Consider the following 22,037-nt stretch of genomic DNA (forward strand, 5'->3'; position numbering starts at 1 on the left):
TTCTGTCGTACAACCCTACTTCCGGTCGAAGATCTGTCAGTCTGTGCCTTGTCTTCAGCGAAATATTTTAGGAATTTCTCGCCAAAAGACAGCTAAGGATGGCTGCCACAGAAGTGCAAAGGGTAAATCAATATATATTTTAACACAGTGCATGATACAGATGATCAGCACAGGAAGTGAATGCCTTTAGATAGGAGTCTTCAGTAGTCGAAAGCATAAGGAACAAAGACAAGTTGCTTCTATTTAAATGGACTGAATGATTCATAAACATGACGTTAGTGTGGCTAAAATTGCTCTTTGACTTATCATAGGAATTCTTTGCGTATAATATGACCCATAAATAATTGGCGTTATTCTGGTGGATTGTATGTCGGCAACCCGGTTCAACAACCTAACAATCTAGCACCTCTGACATCTTTCAGCAGGAAGTCGGAAATACACGAAGTTAAAAGTCTTCTTACACACACTTGGGAACTGTATTTAACATTTCCTTGACCTTGGATAGATATCATTTGCTGTTGTGTTGAAAAGTTTTTTGTATAGTATGTTACAATTTTCGTTTCTTGATCAAATTTACAATTTTAATAAACTTGAAAAGGCTTGATATCAGCAAATTTCAGGAATCCATATACCGAGCAAATTCTATGTAACCGGATTGAGTTGTGCAATATCAACTGTATGTTGATTTGGATTCTTTCCCAGTTGAACAGACTGTTGCTGGAAGTGACTTAAAATAATCCAGATACTATGTAATTGTTGTTTGATAGAGGTTTTAGGACGAAAAGACAAATCAAGTACCATTAGTAGTACATGTTTAATTGCACAAAGATCTGATATGTAACAAAATAAACTTGGAATAAGCAAATGCAAAGTCTTGAAGTACTGGGGATGAGATCAGAATTTGATATCTTATACGTCCAGAGGACAGTTAATAGAGTTATAAGACTATTTTCCTTGTACTGAACGTATGCTGACAGTTTCTTTCTTTTCACGGCATATGAAGACAACAAATGTTGGATCATATTTACATCACACAGTCTGAGTCACAATACATTGTGAAGTACACAATTATAAACATTTACATAATGAAAATTAGAAAAAAAATGTGTTACAAACAACTTGGTAAAAATAGTAGAATATCTTCATGTTCACAAATATTTGTCAGTGTGTAACAATGTATACAAATGTCCTTGCAAGTGTCAAAGTGGATATTAATTCCTGAATTTATCAAGGAAATTCTCTGTGTGAATACATAAAGAGAATTGCAAGTTCATAATGAGTAATAGGAACCTTGACTTACTATGATAGAGAACTCTGAAGAAATATGACAGTTTTATTTTTTTAAAGTAAATACAGCAGTGTCACCTTACATGTTATAACATGTAAAATTAGACAACAGTATTTCATGCAGATAATTGCATATCATGCCTATGTTTAGCTGTTGCAATGAAGTTCAAAACATTTTTCATAATTTTCATGATTATGCCAAGTGGATCTTATATGTATTAATGATTTCATCCCCATTACAACATTAGGGTTCTCATGTTATTTTTTATTGTGAACGGAATTAATTTTGCCTAGATTATTCCAAGTACAACAGAACATAATGTGCAAAATATCATCAAGATCATGTTGCTTCTTCAAGTTTGTTCTAGGTACACAACAAAGAGATTTTGATCTAAAGCTGTTTATATTTGTCAATCTCCATGTACCTCAGGCTGTATAGCCCATCAAAATACCTTGTGAAAATATGGGCCTGCTCAGAAATGGAGGTTGTTTGTTTTTTGGTGGTTTTTTTCAGGTATTAATGATCTGTAGTAATATGTTTACAAAATATTAATTGTTATGATTATGATCAGTTAACAATGATTATATTTTTTCCAAATTTAACATTAAGAAGGGATGATATCAATTCTGTGGAAGATATTAAACTAGAATGCAGGTTATGTCAGTTTTAATCGGAATTGGCAGTAACTTTAGCAGTTGTTTAGTGATTGAAATTAGCACAAGAACTCAAGCCAGGACCAGGTTTGTTAATGTTGAAAGTATCCTGTGTGCAAGTTGAATGTCAAACATTGCTATATGTTTTCATGGCTATGACTATCAAAACAAGTAGAAGTTCTTTGTTATTTTCAAAACATAAGCAGTGTTACTGAATCCCACTGCTAAGCAGGGTTACAAATATTTCATGACTTTTAGTCGTCCTCAAAAATGCTCAGCTACAGGATTACCATAATTGTAATGTTTGCCCTCAGGGCAGTATCATGAGTCTTTTTCTGAAATGGACTTGGCTCAGGCTAGTTCTCAGGGCAGTATCATGAGTCTTTTTCTGAAATGGACTTGGTTCAGGCTAGCGAACTTGTGTTAATTTCCAAGCATGTGATCTGTGTCATCATAATCTTAGATTTTACACTGGCATGATAAACATAGTTAACATCATTAACATCTTGGTTCTGGTGACTTATTTTCAGGATGACAACAAAACAATTAGTTTGCCAAAGGTGAGACAAAATATTTTTTTTTTCTGATAACGTTTTGTGACAAATACATAACTATGTCAGAAGGACATATTCGAGAAGAAGGGCCTGATTTCAGGAACTTGAGTTAAACTTTCATCCAGTGCATGTTGACAAAACAAAACCAGGCCACACCTCGTCCCATCAATTTATCAAAGTTGTGCACTGATGCATGAACTAGTTCAATAGGTAAAATTTCAGATCAGACCGTGTTGTTTTTAAAGAAATAATTATGTATTTCTGTAAAACATTATCGGACCACATAGACGACAATCTTGACTTAACGGCAGTTTGATGATGTCAGACACAAGAAAGCTTGACAAAGTACACAAAACACCAGGATTAGTGATGTAGTATGGTATCCAAAGATAAGAGGCATAGTGCGTATTCAGGGCTCCAGATAATTTTTCAACATCAGGAGTGGTACTCTTCCTTGTGTAAACAGGTCAATAAACAATAAAACAATACTTTTTCAGATAAATCGTGTGTAAATGAAGATACACCAGCATTATCTGCTACGCGTATGCAGTGCATAGTGCATATTCAGAGAGCAGTGTTGTGTGGAAATGTCAGGCTAAGTCAGATGTAAATTTGAAATAATTTTATTTGCACAAGGTGCATGTAGATACCAGGTTGCACTCTTCATTTAATAGGTTGCCTTGGGGTGCACTTTATATTGTTAAATCAAGCTTTGTGGAATGATGAGATTAAGATTTAATGGGAGGATCCTTTCCATGGGTAAAAATCTACTAGTCATGCTGATATGAATAATTATAATTATAACTTATTTAAAAAAACACAAGATGCCTTCATATCTACCAGCTTTTGATTAACGGTACTTGAAACTTTGTGGTCAACAGTGGTGAAGTGATACCAGGATTATCCATGGAGTTACAGAAAAAATAATATCAGCAATATTCATCAATGGTATTGCCTTGGTTTTTTTCAATTTATCTCCTAAAATTCCACTGCATAGCAGGGTTAGAAATATTTCATTACTTTTAGTCGTCCTCAAAATGCTCAGCTCCAGGATTACCATCATTGTAATGGTGGCCCTCAGGGCAGTATCATGAGTCTTTTTCTGAAATGGACTTGGCTCAGGCTAGCGAACTTGTGTTAATTTCCAAGCATGTGATCTGTGTCATCATAATCTTAGATTTTACACTGGCATGATAAATATAGTTAACATCATTAACATCTTGGTTCTGGTGACTTATTTTCAGGATGACAACAAAACAATTAGTTTGCCAAAGGTGAGACAAAATATTGTTTTATTTCTGATTACCATTTGTTAGAAGACCTGATTTTGGAACCAGGACAAATATATAACTATGTCAAAAGGACATATTCGAGAAGAGGGCCTGATTTTAGGAACTTGAGTCAAACTTTCATCCAGTGCATGTTGATAAAACAAAACCAGGCCACCCCACGTGCCATCAATTTATCAAAGTTGTGCACTGATGCATGAACTAGTTCAATAGGTAAAATTTCAGATCAGACTCTGTTGTTTCTAAAGAAATTAATGATGTTTTTCTGTAAAACATTATTGGAACAATACTGACATAATTTTGAATTACCCACAATTTGATGATGTTAGACCCAAGACATCCTCAATAATCTCCAGGGTATACGTTACGATAGATCCCCACTAGTACCCTGGATGCATCTACAGCGCGGCCTGATAAGTTTATTACCTCCCTTTGCTGGCTCCGCATTCTCACAGTAGCCAATCAGCTAAGCCACCGTTACAACCGAGCTTGCTAGTGTCAACAAATATAGCAGCCGCAAAGATTTGTTCACATTGTGACTCAGATGTTTGGGGGAGGGGTGGGGAAATCATACAGTCAAATTGACAGGTCTGAAACCTTAAAAAATATATGCAAGAACTCTTTCTACCTCTTTCAGAGTACCTCTGCAACAATTATGTTGCCAAGTTTAATTGGTTAGATGAAAGAAGTGAAAGTGAGTTGTGATTGGTACGCTCAACTTCCCAGCGTAGACACCTGATTGGATAAAAAGTCAGCCAAGGGAGGTAATAAAATCTTGGGGCTGAGCCGTAGATGCATCCAGGATATAGTGGAGATTTATAGTAACATATACCCTGGAGATTATCAAGGATGGACCCAAGAAAGCTTGACAAAGTACACAAAACACCAGGATTAGAGATGTAGTGTGGTATCCAGAGATATGAAGCACAGTGTGTGTTCAGAGAGCAGTGGTGTGTGGAAATGTCAGGATAAGCCAGATATAAATTTGAATTTTCTTTTTCACACTTGTGCATGTAGATATCAGGTTGCACTTTATTTGTTAGGTTGCCTTGGGGCACACTTCATATTGTTAAATCAAGCTTTGTGGAATGATGAGATTATGATTTAAAGGGAGGATCCTTTCCATGGGTAGAAATCATGCTAATATGAATAATTATAGCTTGTTTAAAAAAGACGAGAAGCTTTCAAACCTGCAGGCTTTTGATTAACGGTACATGAAAAGTTTGTGGTCAACAGTGGTGAAGTGATACCAAGATTATCCATGGAGTTACAGAAAATAATATCAGAAATATACATCAATGGTATTGTAGTTGCCAATTTACCTCCCTAAGGTTGACAAGGACATGGATTTAATTTTGATTTCAAATACTTAACAGTAGGTCTTGGTTGACAAAGATTGACATTTCGCCAGATTTAATCTCCAGGTTGATTTCAAATACTTTACTTAACTGGAGTCTGGCTATCAACTAGGGAAACAAACATGTACACAGTAATTCAGATATGTCATTGTCAAGATTTGACTAAAACAACAAAACCAGGTTTGCAATCGATTGCTTGGTCGCTTGGAAAGCTCACATTATTCAGTCTTGTAGTAATTTTAGCTGGTTTGCAAGGGTAGCCACGGTCGTACATTTAACACTCACACAATGTTCTTAGACTACCTTATGTCTATCACTGCAGCCTGTGCTAAAAACATTCAAGTCTACATTCCCATATTTTTAGTAGAGGTAGAGTGACATCATTTCCACTGTTATCAGCTGAGCTTTGTAGGCCAAACAGAAGTTTACTTGACTTCTGACTAGTGGCTAGAATTACAAACTGTCACTATATGATGTCCATATTTGTGATGGGTATTGACCTGATTTATGATTTGAAATTTATTGCAGTAATAATTTGCATATTGAGATACATACCACTATATATTGCATGCATTCTTTCATCTGTAATTTACTATGGATCAGCATCAAAATGGATCCATACATTGCACGTTTCCTCCGCAGACTTCGTAGTCTGAGATTTTGTTGGAGGTTGCTATTGTCACGAAGTATGTGTATGTGTATTTAGACACATACATCATGTACAGAGAAAGTTGGTGGCAAATAATTTCACTTTATTGATCAGAGGAATCTATTTCAAATGTCTGAATTTCATTATTTCAATTCAGATTGTCACTTTAATATGGACACTTTTACTACAAGGTAAAAATGTGCATGATTCTCACAAACAGTATATATTTTGGAATATATACTAGTGCTGTGTCTGAATACGAATCGTATTGCTTTCATAATATGTTTATGTTTCTTATTGTACCCATATGATTGGGATGCATATTGTATTGCCTCGATATCATCAAATCACAGCCTCATTTATCGTTACATCTTTAGAACTAAGATTTGATTTTGATTAGATTGTTCTCATCGTGGTATACCACTGCACCGCTTTTCGGTGTGGAAGTTGTGTAGTTCTACTCCCCCGACTGATAGTTTCAACTTGTGTCATTCTCTGTGTTTGCAGATGCCAACCGTACAGACTCAGAACTTGAGGAATCTCAACTTGACAGGTCATGTTGGGTTCGACAGCCTGCCAGATCAGCTGGTCAACAAGTCGGTGTCTCAAGGCTTCTGTTTCAACATTCTCTGTGTTGGTAAGATCATACAGTTTTCTTAAAGCGCCTCAATTTACAGCCTATTAAAGCTACCTCTAGAAGTAAAAGCGTGGCACCAAAAAGATATTACAAAGCCATTGCAAAACTCTATGACGTAATTTGTGAAATCTTTTGAGATACACCAGCAAAACAATGCCATGTGACGTCATCCTGGCAGCAGGGTTGGTGCTGTCATCGAGCATAACCTCCTTTCAATGATCTGTTATCTCTACAAACCTGTGAAGGTCCGGGTTAGAATATTGGCCTTCAGTTACCCATGCTTGTCGTCAGAGGCGACTAACGTGATCGGGTGGTCAGGCTTGCTGACTTGGTTGACACATGTCATCGGTTCTCAATTGTGCAGATCGATGCTCATCCTGTTGATCACTGGATTGTCTGGTCCAGACTCAATTATTTACAGACCGCCGTCATATAACTGGAATATTGCTGAGTGGCAGCGTAAAACTAAACTCACTCACTATTATCTCTACAGACATAGGTCTTGCAGTATATAAGAATGCACTTTGGTATGTATTACAGCTGTGATGTTAAACTAGTGACCTTACTGGAGGAGGAAAGATAAATCATGTTTACTGCATTGTTTCTCACAGCTCCAAATAAGGCAAGTCCTCTATTTGTGGAAGCCATGGTGGCTGAGCGGGTTAGGCTGTCTTTGTGTGCTGGTGATTATGTGCCTGACTCTAAGGGTGGGGGTTCGAATCCCGGATGGTACTCAACCCAACAAAAGTACTATAATCTGTACTTTACTAAGAAAGTGTAATCCCAAATATAACATATGTTACATTTGACCACTTTCTAAATGGCACTGTGTATTCATATCCTCTGTCTCAGTGCAGACAACTAGTACAGTGAACAATTCTCTCATGCAGCTGATCCCCACATGGGTACAATATGTGAAGTCCATTTCTGGTGTCCCCTGCCATGATATTGCTGGAATATTGCTAAAAGCAGCATAAAACTAAACTCACTCACTCACCCACTCATACAGCTGATTGTTTTCCAAAATGATCTAACGATGGGTTACTGTTTTGCATTGAATAATCAAAAATGGTAAAAGTCCAATAAAGTGTTGTGATGCTATTTGTCCCTAACAAAATCACTTATTTCCTTTCTAGGTGAAACGGGAATTGGCAAATCAACGATGATGGATACGTTGTTCAACACCAGCTTTGATTCCACTCCCAGTTCTCATGATCTGCCAGGAGTAAAACTCAAGGCTCATACATACGGTAATGTTGTGCAGATCGATGATCATGCTGTTGATCACTGGATTGTCTGGTCCAGACTTGATTATTTACAGCCCGCTGCCATATAGCTGGAATATTGCTGAGTGCGGTGCAAAACTAAGCTCACTCACTCACTCACATACGGTGATGTTGGAACAGTAACAACAGTGCTTCAGAAGGCAGTATCATTTGAACTTTAGTATTACATGCTTTTGAAAGACTGCAGTTGTTAGACAATTGTTTTGTCAGCAAAAGACAAAAACGATTTCCTATTAATATTTGGAAAATTTATTTTAAGATCACAAATTATAGCTGGTCATAATTATGGATGAATAAATGAGGGAATATTTCATTTTTAACAAATTATGATGTATTAATTATTAATCTGTTTGATGTATTTGCAATCTGTTATCTGAAGACTTTCTATAATTTAGTATCACATTATTAAAAATTGAAGTTAAGATGAACGTTTTATAAAATTTTATCTGTATACAATATTGATGCAAGAGTATCTATTCCTTTAATTTCCTTATTGAATATTTCCATAAAACTGCAACACATATCCAGGTTTCACTCGATTTGTAAAGTGCTCAGGATAAACCATGGCCTTTCAAAAGTGCTTGATTCTGCCATTTTAACAGTGCTGGAAATTTGTAGACAGTTCTTGAACAGTGCTGGAATGTAAATAAAATTGGTAATATATCAACAATCGAGTTTAAATGTGTTGTTTACTTCCTGTTGCTTACAACATGAATAGAGAGACTTTGGTCGAATTTGGTTTATTTCCTTAATTCCTTTGCACATTGTGTTACTTATATACTCCCCTACTTTATTTGTCATGAGCAACTATATTTTAGTGTGAAAATCTCAAAAAGTGTAGATCTATGCAGTATCTGGTATTGTGCAGTAACACAAGCTGTACAGTGATGCTTCACTAGATCTTCATTATGTATAACAGTGGTCCTTGAAAGTAAATGTAAAATATGCTTGAATTGAAAGATCTGCGTTAACCATGATATACCATTCACACTTGATAACACATAACTGGATTTGGCTGGCTGTAAGATGTGTGATGGACGCTTAATTATCTTATTTAGAATAAAAGCAAGATCTTTCTGGGGGGCAGTGGGGTAGTCCATTTGTAAAAGTGTTCGCTCGTCACGACTGAGACCCAGGTTCATTCCCTACATGGGTACAATATGTGAAGCCCATTTCTGGTGTCCCTGCCGTGATATTGCTGGAATATTGCTAAAAGCAGTGTCTCACTCACTCACTCACTAACCCACACATTGACTCACTCATTCACTTTTACATAAACATGAACAGATATAGATTGCTATTTAAGTGTTAAATTGTACATTCAATGTCTCATGTGTTGATACTTGCAGATCTACAGGAAAGCGGTGTTCGACTCAAGTTGACCGTTGTCGACTCGGTTGGATATGGCGACCAGATAAACAAGGAGGAAAGGTACGCGTGGTTCATCATGTTTTCTCATCCCATGTTTCAATATTTCAGAGCTACAGGAGAAGAATGTGTGTTTAAAACTGACACTGGTAGACTCGGTGGGCTTCGGGGACCAAATAAACAAAGAGGATAGGTGAGATCACGTAGACGGGTGTTGCTTCTAGCTTCTGACCACTAGTGCTTCTTCATACTGTACTCTCATCTCTTGTGACCGTACCTTCAGTACACTGTGTGGCCTTGGACATGTGGAGGTGGTTTGATTCTTGTTTTAATTTTTCACATATTTATGAATGGTTTAGGTGTGTTTGATGTTGTGAATATTATCCTCTCTGTGGTGGAACTACTGTTTTTGTGTGTTGTTTGTTTTGTTGTGTTTGTAGTTCGAAGGGTGGATGTATTTTATCTACCAGTATCGTCTGTGGTAAGTGATGTATTAGAATGAAGGGGTTGATTTTGTGAACACTGTTTTCATCAGCAATACATTTTGTCATTTTCTGACATCGTCAACACTTTAAGGCTTGCATACAATACACCCATCCTCGATAATCTCCAGGGTATACATTCCGATAAATGTCCACTAATACCCTGGATGCAATTATCTGGCCTGATAATTGTATTACTTCCCTTTGTTCGCTCCGCCTTCTCACAGTAGCCAATCTGACAAGCCGTTACAACTGAGCTCGCCAGTGTCACCAAAGATGGCGGCCGCAGCCGCGAAGGTTTGATCACTGTGTAACTTGGATTTAGGAAAAAATCATACAGACAAATTGACAGGTCTGAAACCGTAAAAAAGAACATATGCAAGAACTCCTGCTACCTCTTGACATTACTGTTTACTGAAGAAGTGGAAGAGAGTTATGATAGAAGCCTTGTGATTGGTACGTTCAACTTCCCCGCGGAGACACCTGATTGGATAAGAAGCCTGCAAAGGGAGGTAAGAAATTGATCAGGCCGAGCAGCAGATGCATCCAGGGTACTAGTGGAGATTTATCGGAACGTATACCTTGGGGTAATTGAGCATGCAATACACCTCGCTCCACAATCTTCCATTTATATGTATATTGGTTGTAACAGTGAAGCATGGCTAGTTTTTGTAACCTATTGAGGTGAGGAAATGTGTAACTTCTGGGATTCAACGAGGACCTACTCCATACAACGAGGATCTACTCCATAATAATGCCACCATTGCCCATGATTAAGCTATGAGACAGCCACAAGGCCATGATGTGTGCTGTCAAATAACATTGCCTTTCCCGTGATGAAAGCTGATTGTTCATTGGTCACAGTGCTTCCAGGTTACCCTCTTTCTGGGATCAGGAACGGCTTGTTTCATTGGTTAAAAATAGCAACTACAATGAATAGCAGTTGTATGTATATTTAAGACATGATATACTGTAGATACGTTTCATAGGATATGTTTTTTAGTTTGGTCGAAATCTTGTTTCTCTTTCTTTCACCTTTAGTTATGATCAGTGTTAATATTGTGTTCATTGTAGGTAATATCATTTTGCCTTGAGGATCAGAGTCCCAGATAAGCTGCTTATCCGGGTTAAATATGCATAGAAAATTTCCAATTACGCATTGAACAAATAATTGTTGCGTACCAATTACGCATTTATAATGTTAGATACGCAAAAAATTTAAAACAAATGTGTACGGAATATATTTATAAAAATCGTTTGCATAATGAAAAAGACATCGATTGCTATCAAGTTGTACTGTTAGTATAGGACAAGTGTTGTATTGTCAGTATAGGATGAGTGATTTTTTATGAAATCATTTCCATTATAGTAAAGTTGGTTTTGATTAGGTATGACATAAGGCAGAACATACCTGCTTAGTAAACTTACTCAATGACATATACTTCGGTGTGTAAAATGACTGAAATACGCACATATTTGAAAGTAGTGGGTAATGGAAAATGAAATACCCACTCAACATTCATAATACCCACTCCAAACAAATACAGTGGGTACAGTACCCACATTAGCTAAATCTTATCTGGAGCTCTGGAGGATGGGGAACCTCTTGTTTAGACACTACTGTTCTCTGAGTTGTGTATCTTAGACATGCCAGAATTCAGTGGTAGTGGGTTCAGATCCCAGTTGTGCTGTGGTTTGTCAGCACCAAACATGTGCTCATCAATGTAGTAAAGTGGTAAACATCTAGGATCTGCATCCCCTCAGGCTTTCCTCCCACGACAGATGACACACCATGAAATGCGGTTCAGAGCCAGCCTAACCTACTCATGTTGCCTTGGACCTCCATTAGCTGGCTTGCCATGCTTTTCCCCTTAATGCCAACAGTATAATGTAATCATGTGGTCAGTTTTTAAGATATTTTCAGATTTCATTGGATATGAACAACATTGATTGACCAAATTCACTGCAGATATGTTTTTCAGTCATGTTATTAGTGCACAGAAAATATCAGCTTTGGAGTTTCTTTTTATAAATTGTCTTCCACTGTTGAATATTTGAATTATCCATTCTTATTCTTCTGTTTGGATCAGTAGCATATCTGATATTGAATAATACTTACTGTTTTTTCATACATATATCTTTAGCATGATAACATGAATATATCACACTGCACAGATCTGGTGTGTATTGCACCTTCATTACCCATGTATACCAGGTTCTCCGCACCAGTCAGTGATCACTTGACAAGGGACACGTTTAAGTACAAAACTGCTCATCGTTGCGTGTCCTAGATATGTATGTCTGTCAAGACATCCAAGTGTCATTGTAACACCTTGTTAATTTACATAGTCCACATTTCCTGGTAGGGGTGGTGGGGTAGCCCAGTGGTTAACGCATTTGCTTGTCAAGCAGGGGTGGAAATAACTATAAAATTGCTAGTGTACTCTGGTACAGTGGCGATAAAATCACTTGCCTTGATAAGCCCTATAATTTTCTTGTTGATTTTTTAAATAAACCATAATTAACATTGGAAAGTCAACTGGACACGGTACAGTGTGATAACAAATTTGCTTGCCCAACAGAAAAAACACTGGACTCGGTGTCCAACGCATATTTCCTCATGTCACCCATTTGTGGTGGCCCCGCCAACTACTGTAAAACCCAAAGTTTGGGACTCCTCATTTCCCAGTTACTGACAAAGTGTGTCCTGTGTCAGGTGATCAGCAACAGATAGGATCGTGGGAGGTTTCATGGTCTGGAATATGGACTTCTGTTTAGATGTACAGTTGTATGTCAGACATGTGTACAGTACAGTTCCTGTGTGTATTTAACACTAGATGTTGGTGGACGGAAGTAGTGACAATAATTTGTAGCTGTTTAACATTTCTATCATTTCAAAATTCTTATTATTCTTTTCATATTATCATTTCTTAGATGTTATTATTATTTAGAAGTTATTTAAATCATTTTAGCTGATCCTAGTAATTTTAGTTAGTTTTTATCAAATATTATGTCAGATTGCGGTGATTTTGCATTTCTTACCAAAGGTTACTTTGTTCTTTGTAAACCTGATGGAGACCCTGATCAGGAAAGGCCTCCATCACTCTAATGAAAGACATGAGTTGACTTAATTGTGGTCAGATTCTGAGACTTGGTTGAATGTCATAATTGGCTGAGTGATTCATGAAAGTCTGTCACAGACTGTCCGAGATTGTATTTCTTGTCAGAACAACATATCAAATAAATCTTGCATACATGTTACAATTATCATTCTAACGCATATTCCTTTCCAGGAGACTTGCAGCAGATATTATCTTCATTATTCAAACTGATATGTCTAATGTGACTGTTTTATCATCATTTCCTTTTGCTCCACAAAACAGAAGTTTCAAGTTATGTAGTGAAGTGGGTGTGCAGCATTTGCAGGATGTTTGCACCCCTCATATGAAATAGTGAACCATTACCAGTACCCTCTATCACAATATCAGTGTTGGTGCAAATCATGTGCGATCGTCTTCTGCAATTCTGACCCATGAAGATCTGGGTTATGATTGGTCTTCAGCAACCCATGCTTGTTGTAAAAGGTGACTAACTGGATAGGGTGATGGGCTTGCTGACATGGTTGACACATGTCACCGTATCCTAATTGCATAGATCGATGCTCAAACTGTTGATCACTGGATTGTCTGGTCCAGACTCAATTATTTACAGACCGCTGCCATATAGCTGGAATATTGCTCAGTGCCGCGTAAAAATAAACTCACTCACTCACTCTGCAATTCTGCAACTGTACCCCTGCTTCCTGTCTCAACACAGTTTATCCTTACAAGCCTAATTGATAGGCATGGTTAAGATATCTTTCAGGAATAAATCCCTCAAGCGAATGGTAAGATGCAGTCATTGTGAGGGTCATGTTGCACCAGTGCAAACACATGTGGTCCTGGTTGATACTGACGGGAACATATTCCATAAAGGGAGATAATTGTTGTTTCCAGCTGGAAGTCCATCGTAGACTACATCGATACCAAATTTGATGCATACCTCCAGGAGGAACTGAAGATCAAACGCATGCTCCACAGTTACCATGACAACCGCATTCATGCTTGTCTCTACTTCATTGCTCCAACAGGACACTCGTGAGTATCCCTATGTTTGTCAACTCTCTCAATACCATCGATACACAGGACAGGTATCCCTGGAAAACTAAGAGTCTCAATACACAGGCAATATTGTGGGAGCAGTATTTTCCTAGTGGGCAGCAGTATTCTGGAAGTAGGTTTCTAAGATTATTTTAGTAGCAGTTTTCATAAGAAGCAGTATTCTGGGAGCAGCTTTCCTAGTCTGCAGTAATCTGGGAGCAGCTTTCCTAGTCTGCAGTAATCTGGGAGCAGCTTTCCTAGTCTGCAGTATTCTGGGAGCAGCTTTCCCAGTGGGCAGTATTCTGGGGCAGCAGTGGCTTTCCCTAGGGGCAGTATTCTGGGGAGCAGCAGTATTCCAGGGCTTTCCCAGTGGGCAGTATTCTGGGAGCAGTTTGCTGGGAGCAGCTTTCCCATGTGGGTGGGCAGTATTCTGGGAGCAGCTTTCCTAGTGGGCAGTATTCTGGGAGCAGCTTTCCTAGTGGGCAGTATTCTGGGAGCAGCTTTCCTAGTGGGCAGTATTCTAAGAGCAGCTTCCCTAGTTGGCAGCATTCTTTTCCTAGTGGGCAGTATTCTAGAGGGGGCGGTATTCTGGGGAGCTTTCCTAGTCTGCAGTATTCTGGGAGCAGCTTTCTAGTCTGTGGGCAGTATTCTGGGAGCAGCTTTCCCAGGGGGCAGTATTCTGGGAGCAGCTTTCCCAGTGGGCAGTATTCTGGGAGCAGCTTTGGGCAGTATTCTGGGAGCAGCTTGCTAGGGCAGTATTCTGGGAGCAGCTTCCCAGGGCAGTATTCTGGGGAGCAGCTTTCCCAGTGGGCAGTATTCTGGGAGCAGCTTTCCTAGTGGGCAGTATTCTGGGAGCAGCTTTCCTAGTCTGCAGTATTCTGGGAGCAGCTTTCCTAGTGGGCAGTATTCTGGGAGCAGCTTTCCCAGTGGGCAGTATTCTGGGAGCAGCTTTCCTTGTGGGCAGTATTCTGGGAGCAGCTTTCCCAGGGGCAGTATTCTGGGAGCAGCTTTCCTTGTGGGCAGTATTCTGGGAGCAGCTTTCCTTGTGGGCAGTTTTCTAAGAGCAGTTTCCTAGTGGGCAGTATTCTGAGGCAATTTTCCTAGTGATCAGTGTTCTGGAAGTTTTCTTTGTGAAGATTATTCTAGGAGGAGGGGCGGTAGGGTAGCCTAGTGGTTAAAGCGTTCGCTCGTCACACTGAAGACCTGGGCTAGATTCCCCACATGGGTACAATGTGTGAAGCCCATTTCTGGTGTACCCACCATGATATTGCTGGAATGTTGCTAAAAGTGGCATAAAACTAAACTCACTCACTCACCCAGTGCTGTCTGTATTCATGACATTATTTTGACACACTTGGTTTCCCTTCAGGCTTAAAGCGCTAGATCTGGTCACAATGAAGAAGCTAGATAGCAAGGTCAACATCGTACCTGTTATCGCCAAAGCTGATACCATTACCAAGACCGAGCTCCACAAGTTCAAGGCAAAGGTAAGATTAAGAAAACGTATTGTCAGATGTTAACTGAGTGAAGTTAGTTTTTAAATGACCCACATTCTTGGTAATTGGCCCCAAAATAGGGATTTCTTAGAGTATCTGATTTTTAATTAATTTCATGGTATTTCAGCATGTATTCATTGCATTGATGTAAATCTATGGTACATTTGTATTACTGAGATGACAACATGCTATTTTCAGAGAAATGGTTTGCAGTCCAATAAAGTTTCATTGTATTGCGATGTATATAGTATGACCAGAAACGTGTGGAATACACAATGCCATTTAGAAAGTGGTCAAATGTAACACATGTAATATTTTGGATTACACTTTATCAGTGTGCTGGTGAGTAGGTGCCTGACTCTGATGGTGTGGGTTCGAATTCTGAAATGAACTCAACCCAATAGAAAATACTAGAATCTGTACTTTACTGAGAAAGTGGAATCCCAAGTATACCATATGTTAGAAACATGTGGTTCTACTGGAAATCCTGACGTTTTCTGTGGTTATTTCTTGAGTGTAGCCTAGCTGAGGTGGTCCTGTATGTTGCAGATTATGAGTGAGCTGATGGCCAATGGAGTACAGATCTACCAGTTCCCCACTGATGACGAGACAGTAGCTGAGAACAATGCTTCTATGAATGTAAGGATTGAAATAATATAATAAACTTAGTGGGTAAAGGTATATTGTATATTTTAAATATTGGATACACTTCAATTGATCTAATCATGAGAATAATCAATCACGATACTGCATTCTGTTTTTTGACCTTGGAGTGAGTAAGCACAGAGTTGTCTTTAGATTTACTTAATTAAGATGTATCTAAGTTATTCTATTGGGTGCATCTTCTCCTCTGCAGAGTCACCTCCCCTTTGCTGTGGTTGGCAGCAATGATGAAGTGAAGATCGGAAACAAGATGGTGAAGGCAAGACAGTATCCTTGGGGGACAGTGCAAGGTAGGTTGCCTACTTCATGGAAGCTGGAAAATTCTTTGTTCACATCACAATCTTCATCAGTGAAAGACCAATTCCTAGACTTGATGGCAGTGGAGTAGCCAAGTGATTAAAGCATTCGCTCGTCATGTCGACAGCCCGGGTTTGATTCCCCACATTTGTACAATGTATGAAGCCCATTTCTGGTGTCCCCCGCTGTGATATTGCTGGAATATTGCTAAATGTGGCATAAAAATGAACTCACTCACTCGCCCTAGATTTTATTAAAGTGTTTTATGTATGGGGCTGGATCTGGAACATAGAAAATATGCTGATCATTACTGGAGGTTGTTACACAAATTGGATGGTTGTGTCAATATACCACAGATACGCAACTACCAGTATCACGAGTGGAAGGAACTGACTTTGTATTTGACATATGTGTCTGTGTGTCGTCGGCGCTAAGTCAGGCTAGGTAAAGTCATGGAGGTGAGGCAGAAGGCTTCTACCACATTTAAAGTTGCATGACTTGGTTGATACGATTGTCTGGTCCAGACTGAATTATTTACGGACAACCATCCCTTAAACTGCAGTATTGCAAACGAATGTTTAACATTTTTAAGACTTTCTTTCATCAGATCACCTCAAACATTACTGGGTTGATGTGCTTTGTTTTATGTAAAGTATTATTTTTTGACGTGTGGAGAGACGATATTTATGTTGTGCTTTGTACCTTTCAGTTGAAAATGAAAACCACTGCGACTTTGTGAAACTTCGCGAAATGTTGATCAGAACAAATATGGAGGACCTAAGGGAGACAACTCATAAGCGTCATTTCGAGCTGTACCGCAGACATAAACTGGAAGACATGGGATTTTCAGACAGTGACGCAAAGAGGTGAGAAAATTAAACATTTGTTTTACACTCCACGAAAAGAATGAAACGTTTGTAACTAGTTGTAAACTTTCGAGAGATACATAAGGATCCGTCTGATATTCTGTATTCATATATTTGGTGATGCTGCCCCAGTCAGCCTGATGTGTTGTTCGCCGAGATACTGACATGGTGTTTGTCCCCAGTCTGTCGGAGACATATGAGCTGAAGCGCCAGCAACATATCAGCGACCTGCAGAAGAAGGAGGAGGAGATGAGGCAGACGTTTGTCATCCGAGTCAAGGAGAAGGAGGCTGAGCTCAAGGAGGCAGAGAAGGAGGTAAGCGGAGGGTGTAGCCAGCACCAGTCCTGTGGAATGAGATAGAAATGAGACATTTGTCTGTACCTTGGAAAATATGTTCCGGACATTTGCAATAAAAATCGGTCAAATTTTCAAGTTGAACACTATATTAATTATAACAATGATACTGTTATGTGAAACTGATAAAACAATTCCCCATATGCACCCTTAGAAAAGTGTGAATTCTGCTCATAGTGCTAGAGACATCATTAAATGTTGCCTGAGAACTACTGGCAAACAAGGATAAGTTGAGCACCGACCTGACAGTTGACCCGTATTAGCATGTATGAGTGCCGCCCACTGGCGCTTACCATTGTGTGTGAAATGGGCCCCAGGTTTTCTGCGATCAAGTGTAGTGCTACACTGACCACCTGAGAGTCTTATGAGCAAGGCGTGTGCAGCTACGCGCAGAATCAATTTCATCATCATGCACTGCACGTTCACTAGCCTACATCTGCTCTACCTTTCACAACCAAATGGGTTTGCTCATTGCCGTGCCCCGCTACTTCTCGTAAACGCGTTCTCTGCACCTGTCCAACTTATCCTTGTTTGCCAGTAAGTGGTGTCCAGTCATTGACTACAGTAAACATCATGTCCTTTCAGCTCCATGCTCGCTTTGACTCATTGAAGAAGCAGCACGCAGATGAAAAGAAGAAACTAGAGGATCGCAAGAAACAGTTAGACGATGAGATGAATGTTCTCCAACAGAAGAAGGCTCAATACCAAGCAAACCAATCCACCATGGGCAAGAAGAAGAAGTAAGGGAGATAACTCTCATCTCCACCTGTAGAGGGAGCAGTTGGGAGGGGTTCAAGTCAAGCAGACGGGCAGTCTGATATTGAAGGTTGAAGATCTGTAGATCTCTACACTGATGATTCAACGAACAGACATTCTTTCCTGATAGGGAACGATCTGTCTATGAATATTCAGTTAGCATGGACAATTAATACAGATTATCTTAATTTTGCTGAAGTTTCTTTCATTTCATTTCATATGATCCTCCAATCAAATCTATTTTTTAATGATTTTTTTAAAGATTTCAATTTTTCTTGAAACTCAGGATTTAATTTTTCTCAGTTTACTAATCTATCATTTGAATCAGTGCATGCAACATTCTACATAAACAGGAACACTTACATATAAGTGTAGAGGCACTGCCCAATTTTCGTTTTCGGTGCTACAGAATGTGTGGGCTAATTGTACACGTGTTTGTTTGTCCTTACGTCTTCAGACTGACAGATCATGCAAGACAATATTGCACGGAACCCATATCAAATGGCCTCAATGAGCACTACCAGTGTGTCTATGCATACATTCAGATATGCTTTGACTTGAATTCCTGCTCAGATTTTTTTACGACCAAGTCAGGCCATACAAACTACATAGTCATGAATTTACTTATTAGGTTTTGTATGCATGTTTGTAACAATTCCTTTGTTGGAGCTACGTCAATCATTTGTAATCCATTTATAATCTTGCCACCGGTAAATGGCTTGTATCTAAGTGCATTTTAATCTTCCAGTTGTGCTTAATGTTTTCTTGACATTACCATGTAACTTATCTTTCAAACCCGGAGACTGCATTTGCTGTTATTTTTACTATCACAATCAGGCATCAATCATGCTTTGGGTTTAGTTGTATTTTGAACAGTAGTATTATTATTTTTATAAGTTATTTTTCACATTACATACTAGGCAACAGAGTGATTCTGTCATGGCAACTCTTCACGCAGCCATTACTGTCCCTGTAAATTGTATCTGTATTACCATGGTAACCATATGTCATCGTCTCCTCAGGGCATCATTGTTGTCATGGTTACAATAAACATCATCCAACAAGTGCAATATTGCAATATATCTTGAATATTTAGCTATGAAATGCTCATACAATGTAGGTATGACATACTATCTGCTACTACTAAATATATTGGACATGTTGCTTGTTCCAATAAAGTACACCTTAAAATCAGGTCGGACAATTTTTGAGAGCATATCAGCAGATTCCTGAAATTGTGAAAATTGGCTTGGTCCTACCCTTGAGTATTTTCATTAATCCATGTGGTATGAAAATCACCACCACATCTTTGACAAGTTTACCACCTCTTGTCATTGTTTAAGAAATAATTATCATAATTTTGCTTTGAAACCCTTCTAATAACTCTAATGTGACAACCACCAGCGTGTTTTGGGGAATGTAAAATAATGATAGTGCTTGTGATAGTTTATAATGCTTCAGCTGGAGGTATAAACGATTCATTGTTTAGCTATGACCTGATACTGTACGTTAGAACAGAGTGATTAAGGATAAGAGGTATAACCTTTATTGTCTAACAGTGATATATGCTACTAGTCCAGTAGACACCAGACATGACCGGCAAACAGTCTCGGCCTTGTAGACTTGTAATCATGTCAGTCTCATTTGAATTAGATCAAAGATGGATACCCTAATTCAGGACAAGTCAAATTGTTTTGTTTTATTGTGAGATAAGTAATATGCTTTACTGTTAACCTTTCCTAATGTATCTTTCTCTATTTTAGTGTAATTAAATTAAAATAATTAGTTTAATAATCATTTAAGCTGTAAATGATAATTTACATTATAAGTGTTTGTAAATAGAATGTGTCAGCTCTTCACATAGAATAACACAAGCTCTTTGCTTCATCAGAGCTTAATAACACTATGAAGTTCAATTTCAGTTATGCAATGAATAGTAATATTAATGTATTCTATCAGATATTTAATAATTTGTTTGCCTACTAGAATGTAAATTAATTTCTGTATTTATGCACCAAACGTAATGTAATGCATGTGCCTCATTTATCCCTGTGTTTGTGTTTTGTACCTATGTTATATCGGACCAACACTATCTAGATGTGTGGGAACAGCTGGGTTCTGTTCTGTAGGCTATATCCTGTTCTGTTGGGCCAACTGTGGAAGCCAGCAAAGTACAACTGGAATTTCAAACAAAACCTAATTGTCTTACAGTTACATGTAAGAAATGTAATTACAGATTTTCATATATTATAAAATACATAAAAGTAAATAATATGAATCAGTTTGATTAGTGGAAGAAGTCAGTGGGTTTGGTTGGGGTTTGTTTTCATTTTAGTTTGACCAAACCTAGGTTTTAGTTTAAGATCAGGGCTTCCCCAACTTGTAATTTGGCAAGTTTAGAAATGAAAGATGTTAGTGCCCGTTACGTTCTGTAATTGTTCTATTATTTTGCTATGATACAACCGTCAGACAACTGACGTTTTCAGTGGAATATGCAATAGTGTGTTTGAATCTCAACTTAAAATCTAAACTACCTATATCACCTGTATAACTGTTATGGTCACATAAGTGTTAGAATCATGTGGAGAAATGCCAGATAATTACTTGATAACGTGATGGTAATTTTTCAAATTGGTTGCAAACAAATAGTTTTTCCCACATAGTTGCAGTATCTGAATAGAATCATTTCAATTCACTTTATGATGACACAGCATGCATTTTATAAATAAACTTTTTTACTTATGTGCCAGTGATGTGTTTGAGTCCTTATTGAAGAAGACGTCTCATGAATTCTGCCTCCGCAACCAAAGCCTGGGCTCTACTGGGAGGGATGCTAATATTGCTATTGTAATCCATGTATTAGCAAATCAGCTGTTCCAGGGACTGTCGTTGAACGCAGTTACTGCATTGTAGCTGTACTTAATAAGCTTGTCCCAGCATGAACCATCTCAAACAGTTGGTGAAAAAGTCGGTAAATGAGATCTTGCCTGGTATAGGATACTTGTCTGGAGGAAGGTCGGAGGACGTCTACTTCTGTACATTGGTGTGTCAGGTGAACTGTCTAAATGGCCAATCAATGTTGATGCTTATAGATTCCCGGTATGGTGCATTCGGATAAGTATATATCATTTCTGGATATTGAAAATGAATGGCGTTACAAATGCAGAAACATGAATTCACGCTTTATTATTGTGGATGTGCCCTTTGTTAGCAGGTGTAATGGCCATTTCGTTCAGGGTTCATCAGAAGCCACATGAGAAAGTGCAGTCAGGTCTCTATTTAGAGAGGTAGAGGGCAACCATATGACAAAGATCTGATTCAGATGAGATTGGAATCCAACCATCCAGAAAAATGACATGCATACTGTCGATTGAGTGAATACTACCTACTGATACACATTTATACATGTAAATGGGGAGGGACAGGAAGAAGGGGAGGGTAGCTTTTGTATTTGGTCTTTGCAAGAGGGTCATGTAAAACATTTACTAGTACGACATTTACTTTGATTTTAACTTATATTAGGAAAGGATTGAGCACAATATTTCACAACTTTGGAAGCCCTCTCCCGAAAAGAAAAACATTAAATGATTAGCATTATATACTATTATAACTAAAACATATACAAAGATTAGAGGATAAGTAGGATAACATCACAAGTGAGGTGTGTTCAAATATGACGACATAGGGGTTGGGAGATGAGGTGTAGGGTGTATGTCATTGTAAGAGCATCGACCAGACCTATCGTCATGGAAGACGAGCCCTAAGTCTTGAGCTGATGGAGATCTTTGCCCAGTGCCCCTATTAGACAATAACAATAAAGTTTGAGAAAAAACAACATATACTGGACAAAATAAGTTAGGGATATTGGTATTGTTAAGGTTGATATTTTATCAATGTGTCAA

At 38.4% G+C, this 22,037-nt stretch overlaps 1 protein-coding gene and 1 long non-coding RNA gene across 5 annotated transcripts in view; one reads left to right on the forward strand and one right to left on the reverse strand.

Annotated features, from left to right (window-relative positions):
• Positions 1 to 20,884, forward strand: LOC124287024 (septin-11-like). Of its 4 annotated transcripts, none has more exons than XM_046723480.1 (13): positions 1 to 122; positions 2,472 to 2,501; positions 3,740 to 3,769; positions 6,299 to 6,428; positions 7,565 to 7,678; positions 9,064 to 9,145; positions 13,560 to 13,700; positions 15,073 to 15,190; positions 15,749 to 15,838; positions 16,056 to 16,152; positions 16,869 to 17,025; positions 17,208 to 17,340; positions 17,965 to 20,884. In XM_046723480.1, the coding sequence occupies exons 1-13, from the start codon at positions 99 to 101 to the stop codon at positions 18,121 to 18,123; spliced, it is 1,305 nt and encodes a 434-aa protein (XP_046579436.1). In that variant the 5' UTR covers positions 1 to 98; the 3' UTR covers positions 18,124 to 20,884. The 4 variants fall into 4 exon arrangements, with proteins under 4 accessions (XP_046579436.1, XP_046579437.1, XP_046579438.1 ...); XM_046723481.1 differs by lacking the exon at positions 9,064 to 9,145 and adding an exon at positions 9,194 to 9,275; XM_046723482.1 differs by lacking the exon at positions 3,740 to 3,769.
• The window catches only part of LOC124287026, a 10,876-nt gene continuing 6,732 nt past the window's right edge, over positions 17,894 to 22,037 (reverse strand). Inside the window, exons 2-3 of the long non-coding RNA XR_006901180.1 lie at positions 21,080 to 21,082; positions 17,894 to 17,905 (exon numbers count right to left, since the gene is read on the reverse strand). This is a non-coding gene — a long non-coding RNA (uncharacterized LOC124287026). The remainder of the gene's footprint in view (positions 17,906 to 21,079; positions 21,083 to 22,037) is intronic.

Source organism: Haliotis rubra, unplaced genomic scaffold (genome assembly GCF_003918875.1).
Source record: "Haliotis rubra isolate DU_JTF1 unplaced genomic scaffold, ASM391887v1 Scf399, whole genome shotgun sequence".
NCBI lineage: Eukaryota > Metazoa > Mollusca > Gastropoda > Lepetellida > Haliotidae > Haliotis > Haliotis rubra.